General features: G+C 41.4%; 1 protein-coding gene across 1 annotated transcript; it reads right to left on the minus strand.

Annotated features, from left to right (window-relative positions):
• Positions 1-26,976, minus strand: LOC127577462 (estradiol 17-beta-dehydrogenase 2-like). The gene is made up of 5 exons (XM_052028685.1): positions 26,721-26,976; positions 12,218-12,428; positions 3,410-3,432; positions 3,170-3,355; positions 1-143 (listed from the first exon to the last, which is right to left on the minus strand). Exons 1-5 carry the CDS (start codon positions 26,974-26,976, stop codon positions 1-3), a joined length of 819 nt encoding a protein of 272 aa, XP_051884645.1.
• Between the last annotated feature and the right edge of the window lie 971 nt (positions 26,977-27,947).

Raw genomic sequence — 27,947 nt, forward strand, 5'->3', positions numbered from 1 at the left:
CTAACCTGTTCTGAAACCACTTGGTTGGATGATGATCACTTTGATCCCCCAGACGGCAAGTTCTCGTCTCAAGATATTGGAAAACATGTTGAAAGCAGCCTTTGAGGCACTATATGCCGCAAACCCCATTAGTGGTGTACTTCCTGTATTAAGACAGATCAGAAAAGCTTCAATCAAAGCCCTGACATTATCAAATGTTGACTGGGATTTCTCAGAAATATATTTTAATCATTATTTTCCCTGCAATGCCAGATTTGGTTAAATTTCATAAAGTAGGCTTTAGATGTTTAGAGTCGCATATTTACTAACGCTAAACATTAGAATAACAGGCCAAAAGTATTTTTAAACATCTACAAAGGTCCCAAAAATCTGAATATTCTAAATTGAGTGCACTATTTGGTTAGCCATTTCTCTGGTTCGCAGGAACTTGGTTTGGAAGGGAAGTAAAAAATTAAAAAATGTAACTACTGTTCTGAAACCACTACAATTTTGCAACAAAAATTAAACTACTGGAGGAATTCAGTGGGTCATGCAGCAGCTGTGGAGGAAGAGAGATGGTCGACGATTCGGGTTGAGACCCTGCGTCAGGCCACTCTCCTACACTTTTACACAGCTTAGGAAAGAAACAGTTAACCAACCCTACCTCAGGAGGTGGCTTGGTCATAACATAGGAGGCAGTGCAGCTGCCTCTGATGAGGGATCCCAGATCTGATAAGTTTCCCTTATCTGAAACATTGATTGTTGCTATTTCCACATTTGTTGCCTGACCAGCTTATTTTTTCTAGAATTTTCCATTTCCTGTTTTCATTTTTTTATCCTCCATACATAAATCTAGTCTGCTGGGCAGATCCTACCACCTTAACATTAACAACTCCTTACACAGGCCTAGGTGTTTAATGTGCTGATAACTATCTCATTAAGCCATTTTGATTCATCCTATCACAGACATTCCCTTTGTATTACACAGCTCTCCCCCTTCTTCCCTCCTACTGAAAACCTACTGAGACCTCTCTCTTTCTCAGTTTGGATGAAGGGTCACAGACTTGAGACATTGACTGTTTCTCTTTTATCAGGTGCTGCTTGACTTGTTGAGATTTTCTAGCATTTCCTGTTTTTGTTCCCAGCTCCTGTATTTTTTTTCTTTTTTTTTCTTTTCATTACACTGTCAAGTATTTCTGTGACCCCCCCCAAACTGCGCTGCAAGTCTAAGGCTGGGAACCACTGGGTTAGATAGTGAATTAGGGGAAGCTTGAAGTGAATCCTCAATACTGGTATAGATTGCATGAACTGTGTAATGTAAATTCCATGTAATTTGAAAGGAATTCACATTTTGAATAATCCTGGTATACAAAGTATATCTTTTCAGGCTTCCTTAAATTCTATTTATGATGGGCATCTTCTTTAGGGAACTATTCCAATGTGAAACTAATTTATTTAACAATCACTGTTTAAAAAGATTTTAAATGGAGACCTACTACAATGGAGATGCCTAAAAATATTGTTGCTGCATTCCCTTAATTCTTCATAGCTAAAACCAATGTAAGGGGTGCATGGGGTCAGAGGAAATAAATGTCTTTTTTTTAAACACTTTCAGGCTCATAATGTTTATGATGCATTTGATAAACTGATGTGTTAATTTCTTCAATACAAAATGTACATGCAGAATATACTGTATACTGAGTATCCTATTGAAGTTATTCAATATTTAAAGTTATTTGATCTTTAAAGAGAGATGTCACGAACCAGCAACAAAAGAAACACACTGAGCATGATTTAGTGTTAAAAACTATTTTATTAATCACTACTTATGATAATACGTAAAATAAAAGTAAAAATGTTAGTATGTTAGAATTCAAAAATGTTAAACCTCGAATGTTAACCCCAAAACTAAACTCGTCGTGTGTGTGTGTGACAAAGTCCAAAACTCCCAGTTCCGGAATGGTTCTTAAAGTTCAGTTCCGCAAGCCATAAGGTGAAACATGAGCAAGGGCTTCTTCAACAACCACCGTTGTCTGAAGATAAGATGTAGATGTAGAAAAACATAGAGAGAGTACATACGAAATCCAAATGTTCCACGATGGACCCCAAACGACACTCCAGTGTTTACTCGGTAGTGATGTCCTCACCCCGAAAAGCATCCGAACCGTGGTCGTCCACACACAAATACCTGTTTCCTTCTACAGGTCAGCAACAAAGTGAACTCCACCGGATTACTTCCAACTTCCATACATGGATTTCAGTGGCAAACACAGTTATTGTTTCTCATCCATCGATAGAGAAAACAAGCAGGCTGGTGTCTCTCTCCCTTCTCTCTCTCTCTCCTTCTTCTTTTTCTAACCTCTTCAACAACGTCATTACGTCCTTTATCTTCTATTGACGTAAGCACGCCCCACACACACATACACACACACTCTCTATCTTAAAGGGACTTTCACTGAGTCCGTAACAGAGACAACTTTTGTGAAAGGCTATTATTTCCATGATATGGAGCAGGAATAGTGATCTACTTGTTGGCTCTCAGATGATATAGGAGTAAATTGAATAGAGTGTAGTTAATCATGCATAATTCATAGATGATGCAACATTGTTCAGAATGGATTGCTACAAACTGGGGTGCAAGGCTTCCTTGACACTGGGATCAGCAAAAGGCCTTAAATGAGCTTTATAAACTACTAGAAGGCACAACAGGAGCAAGCAATCAATAATACTCGTCCACCATTTCATGTAAATAGCCTAACAAGCTACACCAAGTCAATCAATGCATTGTGAACTTTTTCATATGTGATGTCTCAATCTGAAAGCAACATAATATTCAACAGCAGCAGGAGCAACTGGATTTACTAAAATATTCCTTTCCCCATTTAGAAGTACACATTAATTATATAGTTGTATATAATCCTGAATCATGCTTGATGCAATTTCTTACTATTTCATTGTAATTTAGCAAATGAGAAGGTTTTGCCAAACATTATATTTAAAAAATTAGGTTTTAAATATATCCTGCATATTTTCTTAAGAACATGCATTTGACATCATAATAATATTGCTTTACAGTTAACTAGTTCCTATATCAGTATTAGCATAGCTGTGGAGAGAAGAAGGAAAATTGAGTGGATGTTGTGCTTGAGTACATAGTGTGTTACCATAGTTATTGATGAAGGAACCACACCTGCAATGCTTGTGACATTAACGAGTCTGCCTTTGGCTTGGCGAAGTAGTCGAAGGAATATTTTGGTGACTTCGACAGCCCCAATGAAGTTCACCTCCATGCAGTGTTTATAAACATCCGTGGGGAGAAGTTCTCCATTGGCAATGATTTCTAGCACTCTGGCATTGTTCATAATATCCCAAAGTCCTAAAAATAAAGAAGAGTGCTTCAGAGAACAAAATCACATTGCAATAACTTTACCTAGAGGCTGTTCAGCCAAGGAACTGGAGAACAAACTCACAATATAAAGAAGATTCCAATAAAAATCATGATCTAAAAATGTTAGGAAAAATAGGACACACAACCAGTGAAGTTTATAAGATAAAATGATGTAATTCACTTTTCTAACACTGGCTATCTACTCTGTCTATGCCTCTTATAATTTTATATACCTCTATCATGTCACCTCTCACTCTCCTTGCAGGAGGGAAACAGCTTTGCTACCCCTCTTTGAGCCTTTGGTGAAGCAAACCTGGATCAGTGCATATATTTTTGGTCTCCTCATTTGGAAGAATCTACTTGGGGCTTGAATTGTTTCATTTTAATCAATAAAAAAGAAACACCTTTGAAGGTATACTCATTTCTGAGCTGGCAATACAAGTTAATGGTGCAGAATTACATTTTCAGAATGCTGCTTTCAAAAGGTATATATTAACTATTAACCAATCCATTTATGTCTGTAGGATGCTCAGTGATGAGGTGGTGGTGGAAGAAAGCCAGGAGGGAAGACAAAAAACAAAATGTTGTACAATTAGGGGTAAGAAATGATTATCTGAGAACATAGAACACTACAGCACAGTATAGGCCCTTCGGCCCACAATGTTGTGCCGACATTTTATTCTGCTCTAAGATCTATCTAACGCTTCCCTCCCACATAGCCCCCTATTTTTCTATCATTCATGTGTCTATCTAAGAGTCTCTTAAATGTCCCTAATGTATCTGCCCCCACAACCTCTGAAGGCAGTGCATTCCACACACCCACCTGTCTCTGTGTAAAAAACATATGCCTGACATCCCCCTTATACCTTCCTCCAATGACCATTGTCGCCCTGGGAAAAAGTCTCTAACTGTCCATTCGATCTATGCCTCTTATCATCTTGTAGACCTCTATCAAGTTCCCTCTCATTGTCCTTCTCTCCAAAGAGAAAAGCCCTAGCTCACTCAACCTATCCTCATAAGACATTTTCCTTGCTGAGGAAAAAAATTAGAGAGCCTGTGTGAGTCTGTAATCACTAAAAGTCATCACTTCTGGTAATTCCCACACAGTTGGATTTCAGAGCACCTCCACATTGCATCACAGTTAACATTAAAGAAACTAATTCTCAACTTCGATTGCAATAGAGACGTCACTCACAGAAAGTGTAACTAAACTGAAAAGACAGCATGAAGAAGGGCAGGCACGGTAGTGTAGTGGTTAGCGTAACGCTTTACAGCGCTGGCGACCCGAGTTCAATTCCCACAGCTGTCTGTAAGGAGTTTGTACGTTCTCCCCGTGTGTCTGCGTGGGTTTCCTCCAGGTGCTCCTGTTTCCTCCCACATTCCAAAGACGTACAGGTTAGGAAGTTGTGGGCATGCTATGTTGGCGCTGGAAGCGTGGCGGCACTTGTGGGCTGCCCCCAGGACACTCTACGCAAAAGATGCATTTCACTGTGTTTCGATGTACATGTGACTGATAAAGATATCTGAAGAAGAGGAGGGTGTCATTTGTGAATTTCAAAACTAAAGTACTGCAGATGCTGGAAATCTGACATACAGAAAATATTGGAAATAGCAGGTCAGGTAACATCTGTGGAGGGAGAAACAAAGTTAACATTTCAGTCTGATGATATTTCACTAGAATTGGGAAAAGTTAGAAATAAACAAGTTTGCAGAGAAAGGGAAAGGAGCATGGGGAACTAAAGGGAAGGTCCAAGGTCGGGTGGAGACTGAGTGACACAAGCAATGATGTTTTTGGAAGAAGGAAAGTGGCAGAGGAATGTCTGGAGGAGCTGTAGATAGAAGAAAATTAATGGAACAAAAACAGAAAATGCTGGAAACAGTCAGCAAGTCAGGCAGCATCTGTGAAGAAAAAAACATTAATATTTCAGGTCAATGGCTCTTCATCAGAAATATCAACTCTGTTTCTCTTTCCACACTTGCTGCCTGGCCTGCTGAGTTTTTCCAACATTTTCTACTTTTGTTTTGGATTTTCAGTATCTGCAGTTTTCTGATTTCCATTTATTGCAGAAACTAATGAAACCTGAAATAATAGAAGTGAAGGAAGAGAAAAAACTGAATTCTGGAAGGGTGAAATGTGAGACTGCGGAGGGGTAAGAATAAAGAAAGCTTTAAGAAGATTAAGGGTGGCACGGTAGCGTAGCGGTTAGCGCGACGCTATTACAGCGCCAGCGATCGGGTTTCGATTCCCGTCGCTTTCTGTAAGGAGTTTGTACATTCTCCCATGTCTGCGTGGGTTTCCTCCCACATTCTAAAGACGTACAGGTAGGTTAATGTGGGGGTTTAAAATGGGCGGCGCGGACTCATTGGGCCGGAAGGGCTTGTCACCACGCTGTAAATAAAATTTAAAAAAAAGATAAATCATATAAAAGAAGGGCTTCAGAGACAGAGAGAGCGATGACCCAGGAACAACCATCACAAGAAGGAGGGCCCTGAATTCAGAACTTAGAGAAGACTACCAGCCCCATTGGAGTGAGCCTGGCCAGTTCAGATGGATAGCATCTGAGCCCAAGCAGTGAATCTTGAGATTTACAGTATATAAGAAGTGATAAAATGGAAGAGGAAATGTGAGGTTATTAGAAGTCAGTGGTATGCAAGCATGCTTAAGTAATTCAAGTGCTAATAAAGATTAAGTAGGGTCAATAAGATTTAAATCACATTAAGGTTCTGACTAAAAATGCAGATCTGTTTAATGTACAACAGAAGAATGACGCCTAAAGTTAAGGACTTCTCATAATGAACTATTCTACTGAAACTGAATTAACGTAACGAGTTGAATGACTAATGCAGAATGAACTAATGACTCTCATTATTCCCACTTAAGTTTGATACCTTTGCAAATGTGAACTTCATGTAATGTTTAGGAAGTTGTACATTTCTCAGTTACTTGTAATTACTGGCTTTAAGGAACAAATCACTGAAACAGGAAGCAATTTAAATGCATAAGTGGATGCAAATTTCTGCTTCAGTTAAATTTGGGATTGGATTATAAATTTACAGAGTGTTCTTCAACTTCAAATGTAATGCTTCTTATAACATTTCCACAAGTAAATTGGACTGATTTATTCTTTAAAAGAAATTGAGTGGCTTATGATCAGCAAATAATATCATCAAAACACATTAATTTGCACAATGATTTCTGGTCACTGTGCCAAATAGTGTGTAGCTGTAGATCAGAGAGGATGCAATAGCAAACAGGAATGATCTAAAAAGGGAATCAAGCTCTTGTCTGAAAGTTAGGGGATCTTACATATAATTGCAAAGTACAAAATGGCATAGAATACTGCTTCAAAGCACAGCATATAAAACAGGAGAATACTTAGTCGAGCACTTTTGCTCTGTTCGCCATAACAGCCAGAACTTCCCGGTGGACAGCCATTTTAATTCCACTTCCCATTCCCACACTGACATGTCTGTCCACAGCCTCCTCTAATGCCAAATTGAGGCTAGACGCAGATAAGAGGAACAACACCTCATCTTCTGTCTTGGTAATGTCCAACCTGATGGCATCAACATCGATTTCTCTAACTTCCGGTAACCACTCCCCTCTGTTCTCTCCCCTTTTTTTTTTCCCTGGCCCCATTACCCCTTCTCTTTCCCCTCCCCTTCCCCCATCATCCACACTTTCCTCCCACTGGTTCCCCGCCTTCTTCCCTTTATTCCATGGTCCACCATCCTCTCCTATCAGATTCCATTTTCTTCAGCCCTTTGCCTCTTCCAACTATCACCTCCCAGCTTCTCACATCATTCCCACTTCCATCCCCCCCCACCTAGCTATCTTCCCCCTCTCACCTAGATTCACCTATCACCTGCCAGCTCGTGCTCCTCCCCCTCCCCCCACCCTTTTATTCTGGCTTCTGCCCTCATTCTTCCCAGTTCTGATGAAGGGTCTCAGCCCGAAACATCGCCTGTTCATTTCCTTTCATAGACGCTGCCTGACCTGCTGAGTTCCTCCAGTGTTTTGTGTGTGGCTACAGGAGAATATGGTTTTGAATTGCTGAAAATTGAAAAATATATTAGTAGCGATTTGATCAACTAATAGTGACTGATTGGATAAAAAGCATTTGTGTATAGAAATTTGACTTTAATCATTTTTGTAATGCTATGTGGCTGCTGCATGATGCCAAATTTGAAGTCGCCAAAAATTGCGAAGTTGGGACATACTTTCTTTAAGAAATTGTTATTGGTTAACAGGAAGAAGATATTGGGCATAAAAGCAAGATGGCGCCGGAGCGTGGTGACTCGTTGCAAGCTGCTCTCTACAAATCTACTCATTACCCTTACTATAATCATTCTACACTTTTAAATTTAAACTCTATGTCACTAACTACTACTAATAATGTTCTTTTCTCTGTAGTTGTGACACTTTACTCTGTAGTGTTATTGTTTTAACCTGTACTACATCAATGCACTCTGTACTAACCCAAAGTAACTGCACTGTGTAACGAATTGACCTGTACACTCGGTATGCAAGACAAGTTTTTCACTGTACCTCGGTACAAGTGACAATAACAAACCAATATCAGTACCAATTTCCCAAACTTCTGCTTGGCAAGATGTAACAAGTGGTACGCCAAAGGGATCAGTGCTAGGGCTTCAACTTTCTATAAGTCATATAAATTACTAGGATAAAGGCAGTGAAGGTATGGTTGCTGAACTTGCTGATACACAAAGAGGGGTAGTAAAGTAAATTGTGAAGAGGATGTAAGGAGACTACAGAGAGATTTACTGTAGGTGGGATATATGAGTATCATAGAACAGAGAACATAGGACATTACAGCACAGTACAGGCCCTTCGGCCCATGATGTTGGGCCAACATTTTATCCTGCTCTAATATTTATCTAACCCTTCCCTCCCACATAGTCTTCTATTTTTCTATCAAGTAGGGAAACGTAAAGTTGTCCATTTTGAGAAGAAAATTTATAAAATAAAACAGATTATCTAAATGTTGAGATTACAGAGCTTCAAACTTTGTCTCCTCACCTCAGGAAGGATGTTAATCTGTTGGAATCAATTCAGAGAAAGTTTACCAGATTTATATCTGGAATGGGTGGGTTGTTTTATAAAGGTTGGATAGGCTATGTTTGCACTTGCTGGGAAGAGTGAAAGGGGATTTGATATGAGATTCTGAGAGGGTTTTGACAGGGTGGAGGCAGAGAGCCTCTGGAGCTTAAGGTATCTGTTTAAAAATAAAGAATCACCCATTTAAGAAAGAGATAAGGAAGTTTTTTTCTCTCAAGTGGCCATGCATCTTTGGAACTCTCTTCCTCCAAGGGTGATTGAAGCAGAGTCTTTGAAATATTGTTTAAGGCAAAGCTAGATGGATTCTTGATAGGCAACAGTATGAAATGTGCACTGGCATGCAGAAGTAAGATTACAATCAGATCAGCTATGGTCTTATTGAATGCCAAAACAAACTCAAGGGGCTGTTTGGCCTGCTCCCACTCCCCATTTATAGGTTGTCATGGTACACTGTATTATTCCATGATATAAGTATGTTAAATCCAAACTTGCATGCTTCACAGACATCAGCTGCTTGCAAGTCAGGCAGCTTTCGAATCATTGGTGTACTGACCCAAGAGAGAAGTAGGTCATCATATTATTCACTCACTGATTTATGGATGTGGATCTATGCATTTAGCGCGATCTCTCCATGGCAGGCTGCACAGATGGAGATGATTGTGCCCTGTGATGGTGCCCTGTGGCCTCTGTTGATCTCAAGCCCTTGTGATTCATGGCAGCATCATGGTCACAGATCGAGTGGACCGTAAGCTGCAATTACCAATTCACAGACTCCTTGATCTTTATAGATGGCTGCCAGACCTGATTTAAGTTTATGTACAAATTACAGGGGATAATTTTTACATACATAAATGATGTCCCAGGTGTGGGAGGGGCACTGTAATTCAATCAGTTTTCACCACTTTCACTTTCAGGATAGGTACTTCAACACATCTGTACTAGTTCCTTGAAAGTGTAGTCGTGCCCTGTTCATACTTTTGACCATGATCCCATTGAAAGTTATAGTCCCAGTTCAAGAAGTTTCAATTCAGGCTGAGCACTAATCATAGTTAACACAAAGAGAAATTAACCCATTAATTATTTTTTAATACTTTAATCATGCTCATTGATGTAATAAAGAACACACAATTCTTTTTAAAAGAATAAATATTAAAAAATAATTATTCCACACTCCTTACCCAGGGACAGCTGCACCCTGCTGGAGCAGATGGCAACAACGAGCTCCCTTTGGGTTCCAAACAGTTGTTTTAATCAAAGGTTCGATGTGTTCTAACCTCCCTTGTGTTAAAGAGTTTATATTTTAATTTGTCCTCATGAAAATAAATAGGATTTTCTTCTTTTATGTAACCCTTTCCCCAAATACCCAGCTTCTGCAAGCACACCCCACCATTACCACCACCTCCCTTCCCCACCACTGCTACCACCACCAAGTCTCTGCTTTAGCAGTCCTGTGCTAGACAAGGGAATCTGCTGTTATTAAGATGTACCCTTGAATGGAATTAAGACACAAGTGTAACGGACCATTGCAAATATTTAACCACAAGGCTGACATCACAACCCACTCAAAGACTAGATTGGTGCTGGATTATAACCGGACAAATGACTTTTGAAAGAATGGGCAGGAAGACGAAGCGGGGTATGGGGCTGGGAGGGAGAGAGGACGGAGAGTTGGGAGAGTGGGGAGAAGGAGAGGAGGTGAGTAAGAGGGAAAGAGAGGGAAGTGTTCTATTGTTTAACAGTGATTAAAACTGTGGTTGGCTTATTATTGGGGAAGCGCTGGCAAATGGAATTTAACACAGACAAGTGTGAGGCAATGCATTTTGGATTGTCTAATACTGGCCAGACATATACAGTAAACAGCAGGGACTTTAGAAGCACTGATGTACACAGGGGCCTTGCGGTACAAGTTCATAGTTTCCTGAAAATAGCAACATGGGTGGATAGGTTATTGAAGAAGGCATTTAGCTTGCTTGCCTTCAAAGGAAGGGGTATTGGATATGAGAATTAGGACATCATGTTGTAGATGTACAAGACATTGGTTAGGCCACACTTGGGATATTGTGTGCAATTCTGGACACCACACTATAGAAAGGATATGATAGTACTAGAAAGAGTGCGGAAGAGATTTACCAGGACGTTGCCTGGAACGGAAGGCTTTAGTTATAAGGAGAGATCGGATAGATTGGGATTGTTCTCACTGGAGTGAAGGAAGCTGTGGGATGAGCTTATAGAGGCTTATAAAATTATGAGGGGCACAGAGAGGGTAGATGCCACAGTCTTTTTCTAAGAGTAGGAGAGTCTAAAACTGGAAGACATAGGTTTAAAGGGAGAGGGGACATATTTATAGGTGACCTGAAAGGGGAGTTTTTTACACAGAGATGGATATGTGGAATAAGTTGGCAGAGGAAGTGGTGGAGGCAAGTACAATCACAGCATTTAAAAAGCATTCAGACAAGTACATGGATAGGAAAGGAACAGAGGGATATGGGCCAAATGCAGGAAAATGGGATTAGCATAGATAGGCACCTATGTTCTGCATGACTCTCTCAGTAGTGTAGTGGCTAGCATAACGCTATTACAGTGCCAGCGACCCAGGTTCATTTCCGGCCACTGTCTGTAAGGAGTTTGTACGTTCTCTCTGTGTCTGCGTGGGTTTCCTCCGGGTGATCTGGTTTCCTCCCACATTCAAAAAGACGTACGGGTTAGGAAGTTGTGGGCATGCTGTGTTGGCGCCAGAAGCATGGCGACACTTGTGGGCTGCCTCCTGAACACTGTCTGCAAAAAAGATGCATTTCACTGTGTGTTTCAATGTACATGTGACTAATAAGGAAATCTTTTTAAGCACTTGAGAGCCTAGTTACTATTTATATTATATTTTTTATTATTTATTTTTAAATATTTTAGAAAATATTTACTAATATTTTTCAGGTTTCTTTCTTAATAGATATTATTATATAATTTATTTAGAACTCTCAAGATTTCACTTCTTGAAAGAAATCCATATTTAACGATCCTTGCCCATTCAGTTTAGTATGCTACAGGTTGTCTTTCCGTGTATTTCTTTCCAAGCCAATTTTAAAAATGTTTTGAAAGCAAGCAAAGGAAGTAGGAAGCTGAAACAAAGTTTGTGTTAAAACTATGGAAATGTGAGGGAATGTTTAATTGCGGCCACACAGTGTGACCAAACCCAACAATTTGAGTCATAAAGTCATACAGCACGGAAACGGGCCCAACTAGTCTGTGCTGACCAAGATTCCCACCTAAGCTCGTTCCATTTGCCTGTGTTTGGGCCATTTCCCTCTGAACCTTTCCTATGGATGTATCTGTCCAAGAACCGTTTAAATGTTGACTTGATGGAGGTGTACAAGATGATAAGAGGCATAGATCGAGTGGACAGTCAGAGACTTTTTCCCAGGGCGACAAGGGCTAACACGAGGGGACATAATTTTAAGGTGATTGGAGGAAAGTATAAGGGGGATGTCAGGGATAAGTTTTTTTACACAGAGAGTAGTGGGTGCATGGCAGAGGTTGTGGGGGCAGATACATTAGGGACATTTAAGAGACTCTTAGACACATGAATGATAGAGAAATGGAGGGTTATGTGGGAGGGAAGGGTTAAATAGATCTTAGAGCAGGATGAAATGTCGGCACAACATTGTGGGCCAAAGGGCCTGTAGTGTGCTGTAATGTTCTATGTTCTAAGTACCTTTTAAGTGTTGTAGTCAAAAATTGTTGTAGTCAAAAATACATAAAATATATTTATCATTTACCTCTTCTTCAGCTGAGCTTTAACTTGCTCAAAGGCTTGAGCGATCTGCTCTGAGTTTGTGACATCCAGCTGCAGCACTGTGAGCCTGCCTGACCCACACATCTGCAAGTCCTGAGCACCAGGCCCATCGAGGTAGAGAACACCAGCAAACACAGTGAAGCCCAGTTTATTGAGGTGTTTTGCCAATGCATGACCAAATCCAGAATCACATCCTGTTTTATGACAGAAGCAAAAGATAATGTGAATTCTATAAAAAGCAGATCTTGTGTATTGCAGACCCCATCCTATCAGAAAAAGCACACAATATAAAATGATTCATTTAAATGGAAAAGTGTCAGGAAAGATCCCTATGAGATGATTTACCAACAGTAATTATGGCTTCTGAGGTAATGTTCAGAACATAAATACAATACCTGGTATATTTTCAAGGAGGAATTCCTCATGCCAAATGTGCACAAAGGATTTTAATGGAACAAAGGATAAAGACCACATATTCCAGCTCCAGGCATAGCCGATGTCCCAGTTTAACTCTTGGCTTCATTTACCTCCTCCGGATTTTGCCTGTGAGATCTAGTCCTTCATGAGTATTCCACCTATTCCCACAAAGGTTAACTTAAGTCTTACCTTTAAAGCCAGTTCTGAATCTAAAAACAAAACTGCAGATGCTGGAAATCTTAAGTCAAAACAAAACACATTGGAAGCATTCAGCAACTCAGGCTCTGATGAAGGGTCTTCAGGGAAGGTACATATGGAAACAAAATAATGTTCACTCAGCATGTTTGTCTTCTGGATATGAGAGAACTGACGAAATGCTTAAAGGATTGACTGAAAATATTAACTCTGTTTCTCTTTCTACAGACGCAGACTGACCTGCTGATTGTTTCCAGCATTTCTCTGTTTTTATTACTTTAAAGCCCTCTCTTCTTGCCAGACAGGTTTAACCTATTGGAAATAATGTGAGTTTAGAATGTCAAAATGTTTATGTTGTCAGGTAACATCACTGATGCCATATTGCTGATTTAAGGTTCCTCATGTCTTAGAGGTAGAATCAAAATCAGACTTATTATCACTGACAAAGATGAAAAACATCATGATGCTGGAGGAACTCAGCAGGCTGTATTAAAACAGGACTTGGGTTCTTCTGGGTTCCTTTCAAATGACAGAATTGGTAATGAAAGACACCACAATTTCACGAAAAATTTGAGAAACTTTATTTAACAACTAAACACAAAGGAAACTACAGCTCTAACCACAAATCTAATCTAACCCAAATTAAAAGAAACAAGGCCAAAAACCCAAACTCTCTCACTTAACACTTACCCGGTAAAATTGAGCTCATGTTTGCATGCAATTCTCAGTGATACTTATTGGCATCCAGTACTCGGCAACGTTGCATTCTCTGGCACTCAGTCTACCACCAAAGGGAAGCCCCGGGGTGGTTCAGCAAGAAGTGATCTTTCCGATTACTTTTTTTTCAATATTTTCTTGCATATCGGACTCCTGAAATGGACATGCAACCTTTTCAGTAAGAGTTGTTGTTTCATCGCTATTATTAATAAAGGCTCCACAATTTCCAATAGTGATAATAATTGTCCTCTTTTGGGTATGCTGGTTCTGGCGCAATGCATCTATTTTAAGATTCTACAAGTTCAATTGCCTAATTTCCGCTGTGAAATAATCAAGATATCCCTTCCTCTTGAGACAATCCCATCTTAAGCTCCTTAGCAATACACAAAATGTGCTGAAGGAACTCAGCAACTCAGGCAGCAACTATGGAGGGAAATAAACAGTCGACGTTTCGGGCCGGGTCCTTAGCACTGCAGAACATGGTGAGGGGTTGCTCTTCACTTGCATATCTTCTGTACATCCCATTCCAGTTGGAACCATAGAGTGAAAACTGCGTGGAAGGAGATTATTCAGGCTACTGAGTCCACAATGGCTCATTGTTTGAGAAATCCAGTTGGTCCTACGTCCCTGTTCTCCCTCCATAGCTCTGCAAGTTCTTTCCTTTCAGATACTTATCCAGCTCCCTTTTCAATGCCACAAATAAATCTGCCTCCATTATTATTATGAGCAGAGCATTCCAGACACTGACTATTTGCTGTGTCAATAAAAATCACGTCACTTTTGTTTTTTTGCCAATCATCTTCATTCTAGGTTCTCTAGTTCTTGACCCTCTGCCAGTGGTAATAATTTCTCTTTGTCTTTGCCCTTCCTAATTTTAAATACCTCTATCAGATCCTCTACAATCTCCTTTATTCCAAGGAGAACAACCACAGTTCTTCCATTCCATCCACACAACTGAAGTCATTCAGCTCTGGAATTATTTTGAAAAGCCTGCACCCTCTCTAAAGCCTTCATATCTTTTCTAATGTGAGATGCCCAGAACTGGACCCAATGCACCATTTATGGCCAAACCAACATTTCATCGAAGTTCATCATGATTTCCTTACTCTTGTATTCTGAACCCATATTTATAAAGCTAAGAATACTCTATATTTTAATTAATTTTTCGATTTATCCCGTGACTTTCAATGAACTGTGCACATATATCCCCAGTTGCCCACTTCTTGTGTTCTTTCAGCCTTGTTCCCACCAATTCATGTTGCCTATTCTCAATGATACTACCTTAATGTAACATTCCACAATTCTCAGCATTCAATTTCAGATGCCACCTATCCACCCATTCTACCAGCCTCTCTATATCTCCTTGAAGTCATTAATATATACTTAACAAACCAGTGATCCTAATACCAACCCCCAGGGTTCTCACTGTACACTTCCCTCCAATCTGAGAACTCACCGTACACCTCCCTCCAGTCCGAGAAATAATCTTTCACTATTACTCTCTGTTTCCTGTTATCGAGTCAATTTCTCCTCAATGCTGCTACAATCCTCTTATTCAATGGCCTTGTCCTGATGATAGTATATTTGTGGCACCTTATCAAATGCCTTTTGGAAGTCTATTTATACATAAATCACATTTCCCTCATCAATATGTTTGTTAAATCAGTACACACTTATAGAGTCCTGCAGCATGGAGTCCCGCCGAGCCTGCACCAACTATCATTTTAAACAAATCCCATTTCATTCCCCCCTGATTGCCAGATTCTACCACTCACCTACACACTAGGAGCAACTTACAGTGGCCAATTAACCTACCAACCTGCACACCTTTGGGGTGTAGGAAGAAGCCGGAGGACCTGAGGACACCCATGCAGTTGCTGGGGTAACGTACAAGCTCCACACAAACACCACCGGAGGTCAGGATTGAACCTGGGTCACTAAAGCTGCGAGGCAGCAACTCCACTGGCTGCGCCACTGTGTACGAGCGATGACTAATTCTCTTGCTGATTATTGTTTCTAGAATTTTCCCCACCACAAAAGATAAATTGTAGTGACTTACAGATTTATCCCTGCGCACTTTTTTGAACATTGTAAATTATAGTCATCAGCCACTACCACTGAATCCATTGACATTTGGAAGATTATAGCAGAACCTCAGCAATTTCCTCTCTTACTTCCCTCAGCAAACAAGGATGCATCTGAAGGCCAAGGTCCAACAGAAAAACCTTAAGTAAAGAACAAATGGTGGGACCAGCTCAGGAGATTCAGCAACACACTGAAAAGCATGGGATAGATGAATTCTTCAGTGCTGTGAAGGCCAAAGTCTCAAGGGTCCACCTCACTGAGATGCAAGGATGGGGGAATGCTTACCAGGGATGGAAAGGCTGTCATAACCCACTCATAGTTGTAACCATAGAGTCATACAGTGTTGAAACAGGCCATACGTCCCACCACATCCACGCCAACCAGTAGGGACTCATCCATAGTTACCATTGTCAGGTTTGTATCCCTTCTTGAGGATGGTCACAATTGAGGCATCTCTGAAGAACCCTAGCTTGTCCTCCTCATTCCAGATGTGGAGGATGAGGTTGTGAATTTGCGACTAAAGTTCCTCTCTGCCAATTTTGGAAGATAAGAACATAGGACAATAGGAGGAGGCCACTCGGCCCCTCAAGCCTGTCCCAAGAGAAAGAGCAGTGTCAACAGTGGGGCATCCTTCTCATGCAGGGCTGCCAGCACATATTATCTCCCTCTTCTATGTCTGCTACATGATGGCACATGATTAACACCCAGAAAGCAAAGATCCTCTACCAATATACTCCCACTACACAGCACTGCCCCCACAAAAAAGATCCACAATTAGCTCTTGGCAAACGACCTTGGGAACCACCTTTCAATGAAGGTAAACCTTGGTAATGAAATACACCACTGCCTTCAGCAGAACAGCACAGCCTTAAGAAGAAGACCTCAAACTCAGCAATAAAGCTTGTGGTCTAAGAGGTAGCAGAGATCCTTGTCCTTCTAAATGCTTCGGACCCATGGACTATCTACAACTATCTTGAGGTTGCTCAACAAGATAGGAGCCCATGGTATTAAAGGAAAGGTACTAGCATAGATAGAAGATTGGCTGACTGGCAGAAGGCAAAGAGTAGAAATTAAGGGGGCCTTTTCTGGTTGAGGACAGGTGACTAGTGGTGTTCCACAGGGGTCGGTGTTGGGTCCGCTACTTTTCACGTTATATGTTAATGATCTGGATGATGGAATTGATGGCTTTGTGGCTAAGTTTGCAGATGATACAAAGATAGGTGGAGGGACACGTAGTGTTGAGGAAACAGAAGGACTTAGGTTGGGAGAATGGGCAAAGAAGTGGCAGGGAATACAGCGTAGGGAAGAGCAGAGTCACACACTTTGGTAGAAGGAATAAAGGCGTAGGCTATTTTCTAAATGGGGTGAGAATTCAGAAGTCGGAGGTGCAAAGGGACTTAGGAGTCCTAATGCCTAAAGGTTAACTAATCAGTAGTAAGGAAGGCAAATGCAATGTTAGCATTCATTTCCAGAGGACTAGAATATAAAAGCAAGGATGTAATGCTGAGGCTTTATAAGGTGTTGGTCAGACCACTTTTGGAGTATTGTGAGCAGTTTTGGGCCCCATATCTAAGGAAGGATGTGCTGGCATTGGAGAGGGTCCAGAGGAGGTTTACGAGACTGATCCCAGGGGTGAAAGGGTTAACATATGAGGAGCATTTGATGGCTCTGGGTCTGTACTCACTGGAATTTAGAAGGATGAGGGGGGAATCTCATTGAAACCTCTGAATATTGAAATGCCTGGACATGGAGAGGATGTTTCCAGTAGTGGGAGAGTCTAGGACCAGAGGGCACAGCCTCAGAATAAAAGGATGTCCCTTTAGAACAGAGATGAGGAGGAATTTCTTTATCCAGAGAATGGTGAATCTGTGGAATACATTGCCACAGACAGCTGTGGAGGCCAAGTCATTGGGTATACTCCTGACTATGTGGTCAGATTCTGCTCTAACTCCAACTACAAGTTTGCAGATGATACCACCGTAGTGGGTCGTATCTCAAATAACAACGAGTCGGAGTACAGGAAGGAGATAGAGAGCTTAGTGGCATGGTGTCATGACAACAACCTTTCCCTCAATGTCAACAAAACGAAAGAACTGGTCTAACTAGCACCTCAAGGTACTGGAGAAATACCAGCAATGCTGTCACCATAACATTCTCCAAATCAACTGGCAGGATAAGCAAAGCAACAAGAATGCTCACTCCCAGCCAACATCCCAGCATCATGTTCCTGCCAACATTCTGATGAACAGACCACATTGTTTGCATACCTGACAGACACTGTATTCAAAGTTCTATCATGACCAGAAATTACCAGGTAGACATTGGAAACAAATCGAAAATGCCTGGAAAAGTATAATAACCCTCTCAACTCATGGAAGTCTCTGGCCCAAGAATGGATGGGATTGAGGATGAAGCACCAAATAAATAGTGTCAGAGTCTGTGGGTTCCACAGTGACCTCACCATCCACCTCGGAACCCACAGAACTGGAATGGACGCAAGTTATCCTCAATCCCGAGGAATAGCCTAAAAAGAAGGCAAAGGAATAAAAAGAACTCCAACTATGAAATGCTCTTCATTACTGACCTACACAGTCCTTAACCAAGAAGGCAAAAGGCTTATCCCTGACTATTCAGTAACATTTGGAAGTCTGCCTTCAGAAAGGCAGGCCTGACCAAATAGCACAAAACAGTGACATTGTGTGCTTTTTTTTCTTTTACTCCAGCACATTTGATTAAGACTCAGACATTTTCAATAAAATTGAAAAAAACAAAAAAGTTTACCAAATTGTGAGAAATTTCAAAGACAATTCCATTCGTGCAGAACAGAAGAATTTTGAGTTTTAGGTTTAGGCACATGGCCAAGCAGAGAGTTATTGGTCAAAAATGAGGACAAAACAGTCAGAATGTTCTAAGAGCAAACCTCGTTATGTAAACCAAGGGAAATGTTGTTCCTGTCCCTGCCTCACATAAGACACACGAGTCTTACAATTCAGAACAATTCAGAAACAGCTTCTTCCCCTCCTCCATCAGATTTCTGAAGGGTCCATGAACCCATGAACACTACCTCATTATTCCTTTTTTTTGCACCATTTACTTATTTTTGTAATTTGTAGTAATTTTATGCCTTTGCACCATGCTGCTGCCACAAAACAACAAACTTCACATCATCTAAGTCAGTGATGATAAATTTGATTCTGATTCTCTCCAAGGGAAGGAGCCAGTCAACTTAGTCGAACACTTAACAGTTAAAAGAACCCACCACTTCTCAAAGGGACAATGGACTGCAGTAAACGTTTCTTCATTCTAAATGGCAGTGGAAGGGCCCCCTGGCTTTTGGCCTTGAAGGAAATCGGAGGAGGAAATACCTTATCTTTCCAGCCTACAGCAAGCTGATATCCTGCCAGATGTGTAGTAACAGCAGCCAGAGGTGGCAGGCAGGTGGAAGAAAATTCAATGTATATTATTTGCAAAGGGGAATATTGGGAGCTTGGCTTCTGGATACCCTAAGGAGTTGTTTGCTGTCTTCCTTTTTACCTTCTGAAATCTGACCCCCCCCCATGCAACATGCACAGTAAAATGGGACTGATTTGAATAGTTGCACCTTTTCCTTAACTCTTACTGCATGTGTCTACCTCTTTCCTTCAAGTCTAGAAATGCAATGTGAATGGAGGAGGGCAATGGGGAGTCCAGCCTCAATCTGACTACAATCTTCCCATATAGTACCTTGACCTTGGAAAGATATACTTGGCAGAAGCACTGATAGTTCCCTGTCCTACAGCATCAGGTGGTGATGAATCAATCATGTGGGTGCCAGGTGAGAGAATGGAGCAAAGAGGAGATATAAAACTGAGGCAAAATGGACCTTAAGTATCCCGCAGCCTATTTGTGAAGCCAAGAGAATCATGGCTGTGAAAAGGTTTTCTGGCCCTTTGCTGCCCAAGAGTCTAGTTTCACATGGGCAGCCTCAATTCCTTGTGCCCATTGAGGCTAGTGTGCCCATTAAAACTGAAATCAAGATCCTAACTACGCCATAATAATCTGGCATGAGAACTTGGTCCACCACTTATTTCAGTCAAGCACTTTGGCCACTGAGCAGAAGGCCTTTCTGACACCCATTCTCACTATAAGCGGTCTCATTTTTAGCACTGAGCTGCCCCATTAGTTCTGATTTTCCTAAAGTGGAAATCAGCTCCACTACCTTTGGATTTCAGTTTATCAGCAATTATGTAAGGTATTCTGAGGACATCTGTTTGCTCTGTTTAAAGTATGATGCTGTCCAAATTAAATAGCTGAAAATTTTAACGCTGAATCAGGTTGTGAGCTCATTGTGTTTTGCTGTTTAACTGATACCTCTGCTCAGTAGATTGCTCCTTTACAACTTCTATACATGTAACTTAATCAGTAATTTATTGTGACAGTTGGCAGCAGCCCACTGAAAATCAAATAACATGAATTGGGTACTAAATTAAACTGTCTCATTAGTACACTTGCTTTGGTCACCAGCTGTCAAGGAATGGGATTCTGCACAAACTGTAACAGCGCCAACAGCCAACATTTCACCAACACTTCTCTTGTAATCCACCAGCCACCATTCCCCACCTCCTACCTCACTCCTGCCCCGCCACGTTGTAACGGTTTCAAGATTTTGGGAGCCGAATTAAGTTCAAAACTATTGAATTTGACAGTTAATCACAACCTATGCCATTCTCTGGTAGAACTTAAACACACAGCAGGAAGCTGAATGGACTTTTTCAAGAGTGAACTTGTCCACAGTCTCTTTAAAACTGGGGTGACACAAAGCCAAAATTAGACCACAAAACCTGCCTTCAAAGTCCAGGCGGCACAGGCCCTTACACACTTCTTTCTTCAGTGTCTATTTTGTCTGGTTTCACTGGTTCAGAGAGGAATGTTCTTAACGCTGTGAGATAAATGGGTGTTCCTCACCAGTGGATTAACAGCCTGCATTTATATAGTGCCTTTAACCTTGTTAGAAGTGCTAAGGCGTTCATAGTATATTGAATATAATTTGGCATTGAACTACAAGTACCATATAGTCTGACTTTCATACATCACTGTTTGAGCCTCTGCTGTTAGCATAAAACTGGCTAATTGTGTATGTATTTCTCTGTAAATAATTAATTGATGATATAATTTTATGTTAGTAGATAGCTGGAATGGTTTATTTTGGAACTGGATTATTATTGTCACATGTACCAAAGTACAATGAAAAGCTTGTTTTGCACACTGTTCATACCGATCAGTTCATTACAACAGTGCATTGAGGTAGTTCAAGGTAAAACAATAACAGAATGCAGAAGAAAGTGTTACAGTTACAGAGAAAATGCAGTGCAGGCAGACGATAAGGTGCAAGGACATAACAAGGTAGATTGTGAAGTCAAGAGTCCCATCTTATAGTAGTAGGGAACCGTTCAATAGTCTTAAAACAGCAGGAAAGAATCTGTCCTTGAGCCTGGTGGTACATGCTTTCAGGCTTTTGTATCTTCAGCCCAATGGGAGGGAGGAGAAGAGAGAATGTCTTGGGTGGGTGGGGTCTTTGATTATGCTGGCTGCTTTACTGAGACAGCAAGAAGTATAGACAGAGTCTATGGAGGGGAGGCTGGTTACCATGATATGCCTAGCTGTGTCCATAACTTTCTGCAGTTTCTTGCGGTCCTGGGCAGAGCAGTTGCCATACCAAGCCGTGATACATCCAGATAGGATGCTTTCTATGGTGCATCGATAAAAGTTAGTGAGTGTCAAAGGGGACATGCCAAATTTCTTTAGCCTCCTGCGGAAGTAGAGGCACTGTGCATTTTCTTTTCCGTGGCATCTACGTGGTTGGACCAGGACAGGCTATTGGTGTTGTTCACTCCTAAGAACCTGAAGCTTTCAACCCTCTCAACCTCAGTGCCGTTGATATAGACAGGAGCGTGTGCACCCACCCCCGCTGCCCCCACTTCCTGAAGTCAATGACCAGCTCTTTTGTTTTGTTGACATTGAGGGAAAGGTTGTTGTCATGACACCATGTTACTAAACTCTCTATCTTCTTCCTGTACTCTGACTCATCATTAGTTGAGATACGGCCCACTACAGTGGTATCATCTGCAAACTTGTAGATGGAGTTGGAGCAGAATCTGGCCACACAGTCATGGGTCTATAGGGAGTAGAGTAGAGGGCTGAGGACACAGCCTTGTGGGGCACAAGTGCTAAGAATAATCGTGCTGGAGATGTTGCTGCCTATCCTCACTGATTGTGGTGTGTTGGTCAGGAACTCAAGGATCCAGTTCCAAAGGGATGTGTTGAGTCCCAGGTCTCGGAGATTGGTGATGAGTTTGCATGGAATTATAGTATTGAAGGCAGAGCTGTAGTCAATAAACAATAGGTGTCTTTACTGTCCAGATGCTCCAGAGATGAGTGTAGAGCCACGGAGATGGCATCCACCTTAGACCAGTTTTGGAGGTAAGCGAATTGCATTGGGTCAAGGTTGTCTGCGAGGCTGGAGTTAATGCATGCCATGATCAGCCTCTCGAAGTACTTTGTGATGGTGGATGTCAGAGCCACCGGTCAGTAGTCATTAAGGAACGTTACCTTGTTTTTCTTCGGTACTGGGATGATAGTGGTCTTCTTAAAGCAGGTGGAAACCTCAGATTGAAGCAGGGAGTTTATTACTTCTAAGGCAAGCAATGCAATACATAAATGAATGTAAGTGTATCTTTAAGAGCTGAGTGTAGCGTGATTTTTGAAGTATGTTTGTATCAGCACTTTCAGGCATAGAGCCATATAATGAGATATTCAGGCAGATACTGAGGTCTATGTCAAATCCAATCAGTTTTGCTTCAGTTGAATTTTAGGATCAATAGGTTTTTGCATTCATGAACTTTTAAACTCTGACATTCCACTCAATATCTTCAGGCACAAAATCATTCCAAGATGGTAAGGGTATGAAAGATAAAAGCAAATATTAAGTTTCTGATCTTAGTACAAATTCTAGTTTTTCCAGTTGATGTCAGATTTTAAAAAGTCACCATGAAGTCAAAATACTATGTTTCATGAATCAGATACAAATGCCACTCAGTTGGGGCAAAATAATTTTATTTTCAAAGGGTAAACCATATTAAAGTTAAATGGAATTATTTTAATCCCAAGTATGTAAGAAAAAAATCAAGATGGAATGAGAAAAAGTCATTCAATTATGGCATCTTCACTTCCACAAACCACTTGTATAATTGTAGATTTCCTCAACTTGATCTTGGGACTTTTAATTTTGTAGAAGAAGCTCATATTTTAAGTAAATGAAAATCAATTCTGATGAAGTATCTTCAATCTGTTAACTTTGTTTCTCTTTCTACATATGGCTGCCTGAACTGGTGAGTGTTTTAAGCATTTTCTTTTTTTATTTTATTTCTTAGATAATGTCTCTTTAAAAGAGCATACATTACCAGTGAAGTGGAATTTCCTGAAACTTTGCTGCTTCCTATGGATAATGTGCCTGATTTGCAAATCAATTCCATTGTTTTTTACTTGATTTATGTCTAGCTTCATTTTACAGGAACACCTTCCTGGAATTACTCTCCCAAATCTCAAGTTTGCTGTGGAGTTATTTTTGTTTTTTATTGCAATAGGATATCTGGCAATAAACATAGGAATCCCAGGGCTTTGAAGTAATACCATGAAATGTCAGCAACGGAATTCCTATTGTGTTTATCTCTAGTTCCTTATGGACTGTTTTATTAGAGATGCTAGTTTGGATTAAATAAATGATGAAATATTCTGCTACAAGATCAGACTTTCAAATGTAAAGGTTTGGAGCTTTTCCACAAATTAATTTAAGCTTAGATTTATAAAAAATGTTCATCAACAAGATTGTTAAGGAAGATGAGCAGTAGAGAATAGAAGTTATTTGCTGTAAAAATTTAAAACAAACAACTCTACAGCTGCCATACAAGACACAAGCCATGAACATGCCTTGTTGCAAGCTACTTAAGAGTCAAAAGTAGGGTGCTATACACTTCGTACTTGTACAGATGAAGATTTCTAAACCAGTGTCAGCTAGTATTTAATGGTAGTGAAGTGTGTTGATTTATTAATAGTAATAAAAACACTAAAAATAAATTAATCATGAAGAAGATTAAGTCTGGGTGCTTTTAAAATGCAACTTTTCATGAAATTGGACATACTGTGGGTGCTGTAAACTCATAGCAGGTGATATGGTCTCCTGGAATCGGGCTCAGTAATCAGATCAAGACACATCTCCCTAGTTCATCAGTGCAGATGAAGGGTCTCGATCCAAGACGTTTGTGTTATTATGTGTTGTTATGTAGTTATAATAAAGAACTACAGTTCCCAGCACACAATGCAAGGGATCACATGGGGGAACAGGAAGTGGCTGGAAAGGGCGGGAAAAGCCAGCCAGCCTGGTGTTGTAAGTCTGTGCAGTCTGTTGTTTTGTTGTTTTAATAAATGTTCCGATGTTAAACCCACGCCAAGTTTGTCTTGTGATGAAGAACAAACATAACAACGTTGACTATCAATTTCCCTCTACAGATGCTGCTTGATCCACTGAGTTCCTCCATTTTTTGCACCCTGGTTAATGTGTTAGTTTAACAAGGAACCAAAAGCACTTTACAATGAGACAAATAAAAGACCAACTGCACCCAAAGACTTCCTTCCTATACTTATGACAAAGAGCAATCAAGTAGCTAATTCCATGCTCTATATAGTTAAATATAGCCTTTGATTTTTTTTATTAACATAGAACATAAGAGCAGTACAGCACAGGATTAGGCCTTTCAGCCCATGATGTCTGTAATGACCATGCCAATTTAAACTGATCCCATCTGCCTGCACATGGACTATATCCCTCCATTCCCTGCCTGTTCATCTGTCCCTCTCAATGCCTCTTAAACGTTGCTATCATATCTGCTTCCACCACTTCCCCTAGCAGCACATTCCAGGCACCCACCACCCCCTGTGTAAAAAAATTGCCTCATAAATTTCCTTTAAATTTAAATTTTTTCCACTCTTACCTTAAAGCTATGCCCTCTAGTATTTGACAGTTCCAGCCTGAGACAGTAACTCTTGACTATCCACCCTATCAATGCCTCTCATAATTTTATATATTTCTATCAGGTCACCCCTCAGCCTCTGACACTCCAGAGAAAACAATCCAAGTTTGTCCAACCTCTCCTTATAGCTAAAACGCTCTAATCCTGGTGAACCTCTTCTGCATCCTCTCCAAGGCCTCCACATTCTTCCTGTAATGCAGCAACCAGAACTGCACACAATACTCCAAATGTGGCCTAACCAAAGTTTTATACAGCTGCAACGTGACTTCCTGACTTTTATACTTTACATCCTGACTGATGAAGGCAAGTATGCCGTACGCCTTCTTTACCACCCTATCTACTTGTGTTGCCACTTCCAGGGAGCTATGGACTTGCACCCCAAGATCCTTCTGTGTATCAATGCTCCTAAGGGTCCTGCCATATACCACATATTTTCCTCTTACATTTGACCTCCCAAAATGAAACACCTCACACTTTCCCAGATTAAACTCCATCTGCCATTTCTCTGCCCACATTTCAAACTTGTCTATATCCTGCTGAATCTTTTTGACAACCTTCCTCACCATCCACAACTCTGCCAATTTTTGTGTCATCTGCAAACTTAGTAATCAGCCCACCTACATTTTTGTCCAAATCATTTATACATATCGCAAACAACAGCACTGATCCTCAGCACTGATCCTTGGGGAACACCAATGGTCACAGACCTCCAGTCGGAATAACACCCCTCCACCACTACCCTCTATCTTCTACTACCAAGCCAATTTTGAATGCGTTGCAGCCGTTGCACTTTATTTGTTTACCTGCACTGCACTTTCTCTATAGCCACAACACTACATTTTGTTTTCTTTTTACTACCTCAGTGTGCCTAGGTATGGCATGATCTGCGTGGATAGCACACAAGACAAATTTTTTCATAGTACCTCAGTACATGTGATGATAAACCAATTACCTATACCAATACCAATCTACCAAGTTTCCAAAGATAATATATGCCTTAATCTTCTGGATCAGTCGAACATGAAGGACCTTGTCAAAGGCTTTACTAAAATCCATGTCGGCAAAATCACTGACCTACCCTCATCAGTCATTCTTGTCACGTCCTCCACTTTCCTCCCTCTCTGCCTGCTTCTCTCCTTGCCTCTTATTCCTTTGCTCCCTTCTTCCTTCTCCTCCCCCTGCCTCCATTCCTCTCCACCTCCAACCCTGTTCCCCTCCCCCTGTTTTTAAGACATCAATTGAAAATATACATTTCTAACTTTTAAGCCTGTTAAAGCTTTGATCTGTTATTTGTCCATCCTTGTGGGTCGGTCATGTCTGCCTGTGCAGTTCAGAGTAATTGAGGAAGCTGTAAATCTCAGACCATGGACTCTTTGTCAGGGCAGATTACAAAGACAAATGCAAGATTTAAGGGGAATTATACAAATTGTTATGAAATTTCTGAAAAGGCAAAACCAGGCTCTAAGAGAACAAATCGTGACAGATTCAGTTTTCATTCTTTAATTTGAACACTTTGCATAAATTTCACTCAACTGTAAACAAAACCGAGTATTTTGATGTTACACTGTATCTCCTTAGTTCAGTAGCATGTAGTTCAGTACACTGTTTAAAGTGGGAAAAGTACCGTCAGTTTTTGTTGCTGGGAACTGTTAGCATTTACAATGTCTCTTGCTATTCCACAACTGAAGATTTTCCAAAGGAAAGATCAAAAATAGTTGAAAGGAAAGATTTACTTCAGATTGAGATCATGGGTAGGTTGTTTGAGGAGGACAATGGCCTTATCTCAGTTGAGACAGTGAACAAAAACGAAAAAGAGAATGAGTCTGGGAAGAAGAGTCCTCACCGCCTTTCTTTAGTTTTGACCATTGCGGAGAACTTGGACAGGTAAGTAATTTAGGTCACGGAACGTTTCACTGCTGGGATTGCACTCATCGCTCAGTCTCGCTGACTGAAAGCGAAGACACAAAGTCTCAGATTGGTTGTAAGGGAGCAGTCCCGGCTACTCACGTGCGATGAGGATGGTCTTTTCCTGGACAGGTAGCAGCCCGGAGACGTGCAGTTTGCAGTAGGTGAGCAGACAAGCCAGGGAGAAGGGACAGAGGCCGGGATAGCCGGGCATCGCCATGAAGCACAGGGGCTCGCAGAGGAGGAGCAGACCCAGGGCAGCTTCCAGTCCTATCTTCAGCTCCTGCCTCCACAACAGCCGCAGCACCGCGCCGCCCAGCGCTGCTGAGACCAGGGTGCAGAGCAGTGGGAAGAGCATGTCAGCTGATCCTTGTGCTTCGCTCCCTTCCCTGCCTCCCTCGATCTTTCCCTCCCTCCTTCCTTCTCCCTTCCTTCCTACCCTCACTGCCTCCCTTCCTCTAACCTCTCCTTCCCTCCCTCTCACTCCTTCCTTCTCTCCCTTTTATCCCTCCTTCCCTCTCTCCTTCTTCCCCCTCACTCCTTTTCTTCCCTCCCTCTCTTTCACCTTTCCTTCCCTCTCACTCTTCCCTTTCTCCCTCCCCTTCCCTCTCCCCCTTCCTCTCACTTTCCCTTCCCTCTATCTCCCATTCCTTCGCCCCTCTCTCTCTCACCTTCCTTTCCTCCCTCTCTCCCTCCTTCTCTCTTATTCCTTTGCTCCCTGCTTCCTTCTCCTCCCGCCCCCGCCTCCTTTCCTCTCCACCTCCAAACCTGTTTCCCTCCCTCTCTTCGCAGACCCCCAGCAGTCGGAAGTGCCGCGCTCCCACTTCTGAGCACTGCCCTCAGCAGCCACAACCTCCTCTGTCACCTCCTGCCACTCTCACAGCTCTCAATGAACTCAATAACTGGCTGACAACCGTGGGGTGGGAAAAATACCAGAGGGGGAAAAAAAACACGCCCAGACAGGGAGACAATGTAGGTTCCTGTTCAACCCATCCTGATCCGCATACAGCTCCACGTCAGTATTGTGAAGGGACGCATGCGAGAAGGGCAAAACAAGTCAGGCCAGTATACAATTTTGTGAGTCTGGGATGGGATGTGGCCTTCCTGGTGCTAGGCTCAAGTATGTAGGTGAAGGGCTGCACGGCGTCCTGAAAGGAGAGAGTGAAGAGTGAGAGGTACCCCTTGCATTGATAGAAGGAGGAATGACAACCGCAAATCATTGAAGAGCTGCTGAGGCACAACAAGAGGCAGAAAATATTGGTGTTTTTTTTCATTGGCTTCTGAATAGTGGTTGTCATGTAGAGCATGGAATAAGTAAGGAAATTAGAA

The sequence above is a fragment of the Pristis pectinata genome, chromosome 13, assembly GCF_009764475.1.
Source record: "Pristis pectinata isolate sPriPec2 chromosome 13, sPriPec2.1.pri, whole genome shotgun sequence".
Classification (NCBI taxonomy): Eukaryota; Metazoa; Chordata; class Chondrichthyes; order Rhinopristiformes; family Pristidae; genus Pristis; species Pristis pectinata.

What these genes read in the sequence shown, in the direction of transcription:
- LOC127577462 (XM_052028685.1), bottom strand. Translation starts at nt 26,976, where the DNA reads ATGCTCTTCCCACTGCTCTGCACCCTGGTCTCAGCAGCGCTGGGCGGC. An exon ending in CTTGGCTGAACAGCCTCTAG is followed by an intron (nt 3,356 to 3,409) that starts GTAAAGTTATTG and finishes CTTTATTTTTAG; the next exon opens with GACTTTGGGATATTATGAAC. An exon ending in TAATGTCACAAGCATTGCAG is followed by an intron (nt 144 to 3,169) that starts GTGTGGTTCCTT and finishes GTCTTAATACAG; the next exon opens with GAAGTACACCACTAATGGGG.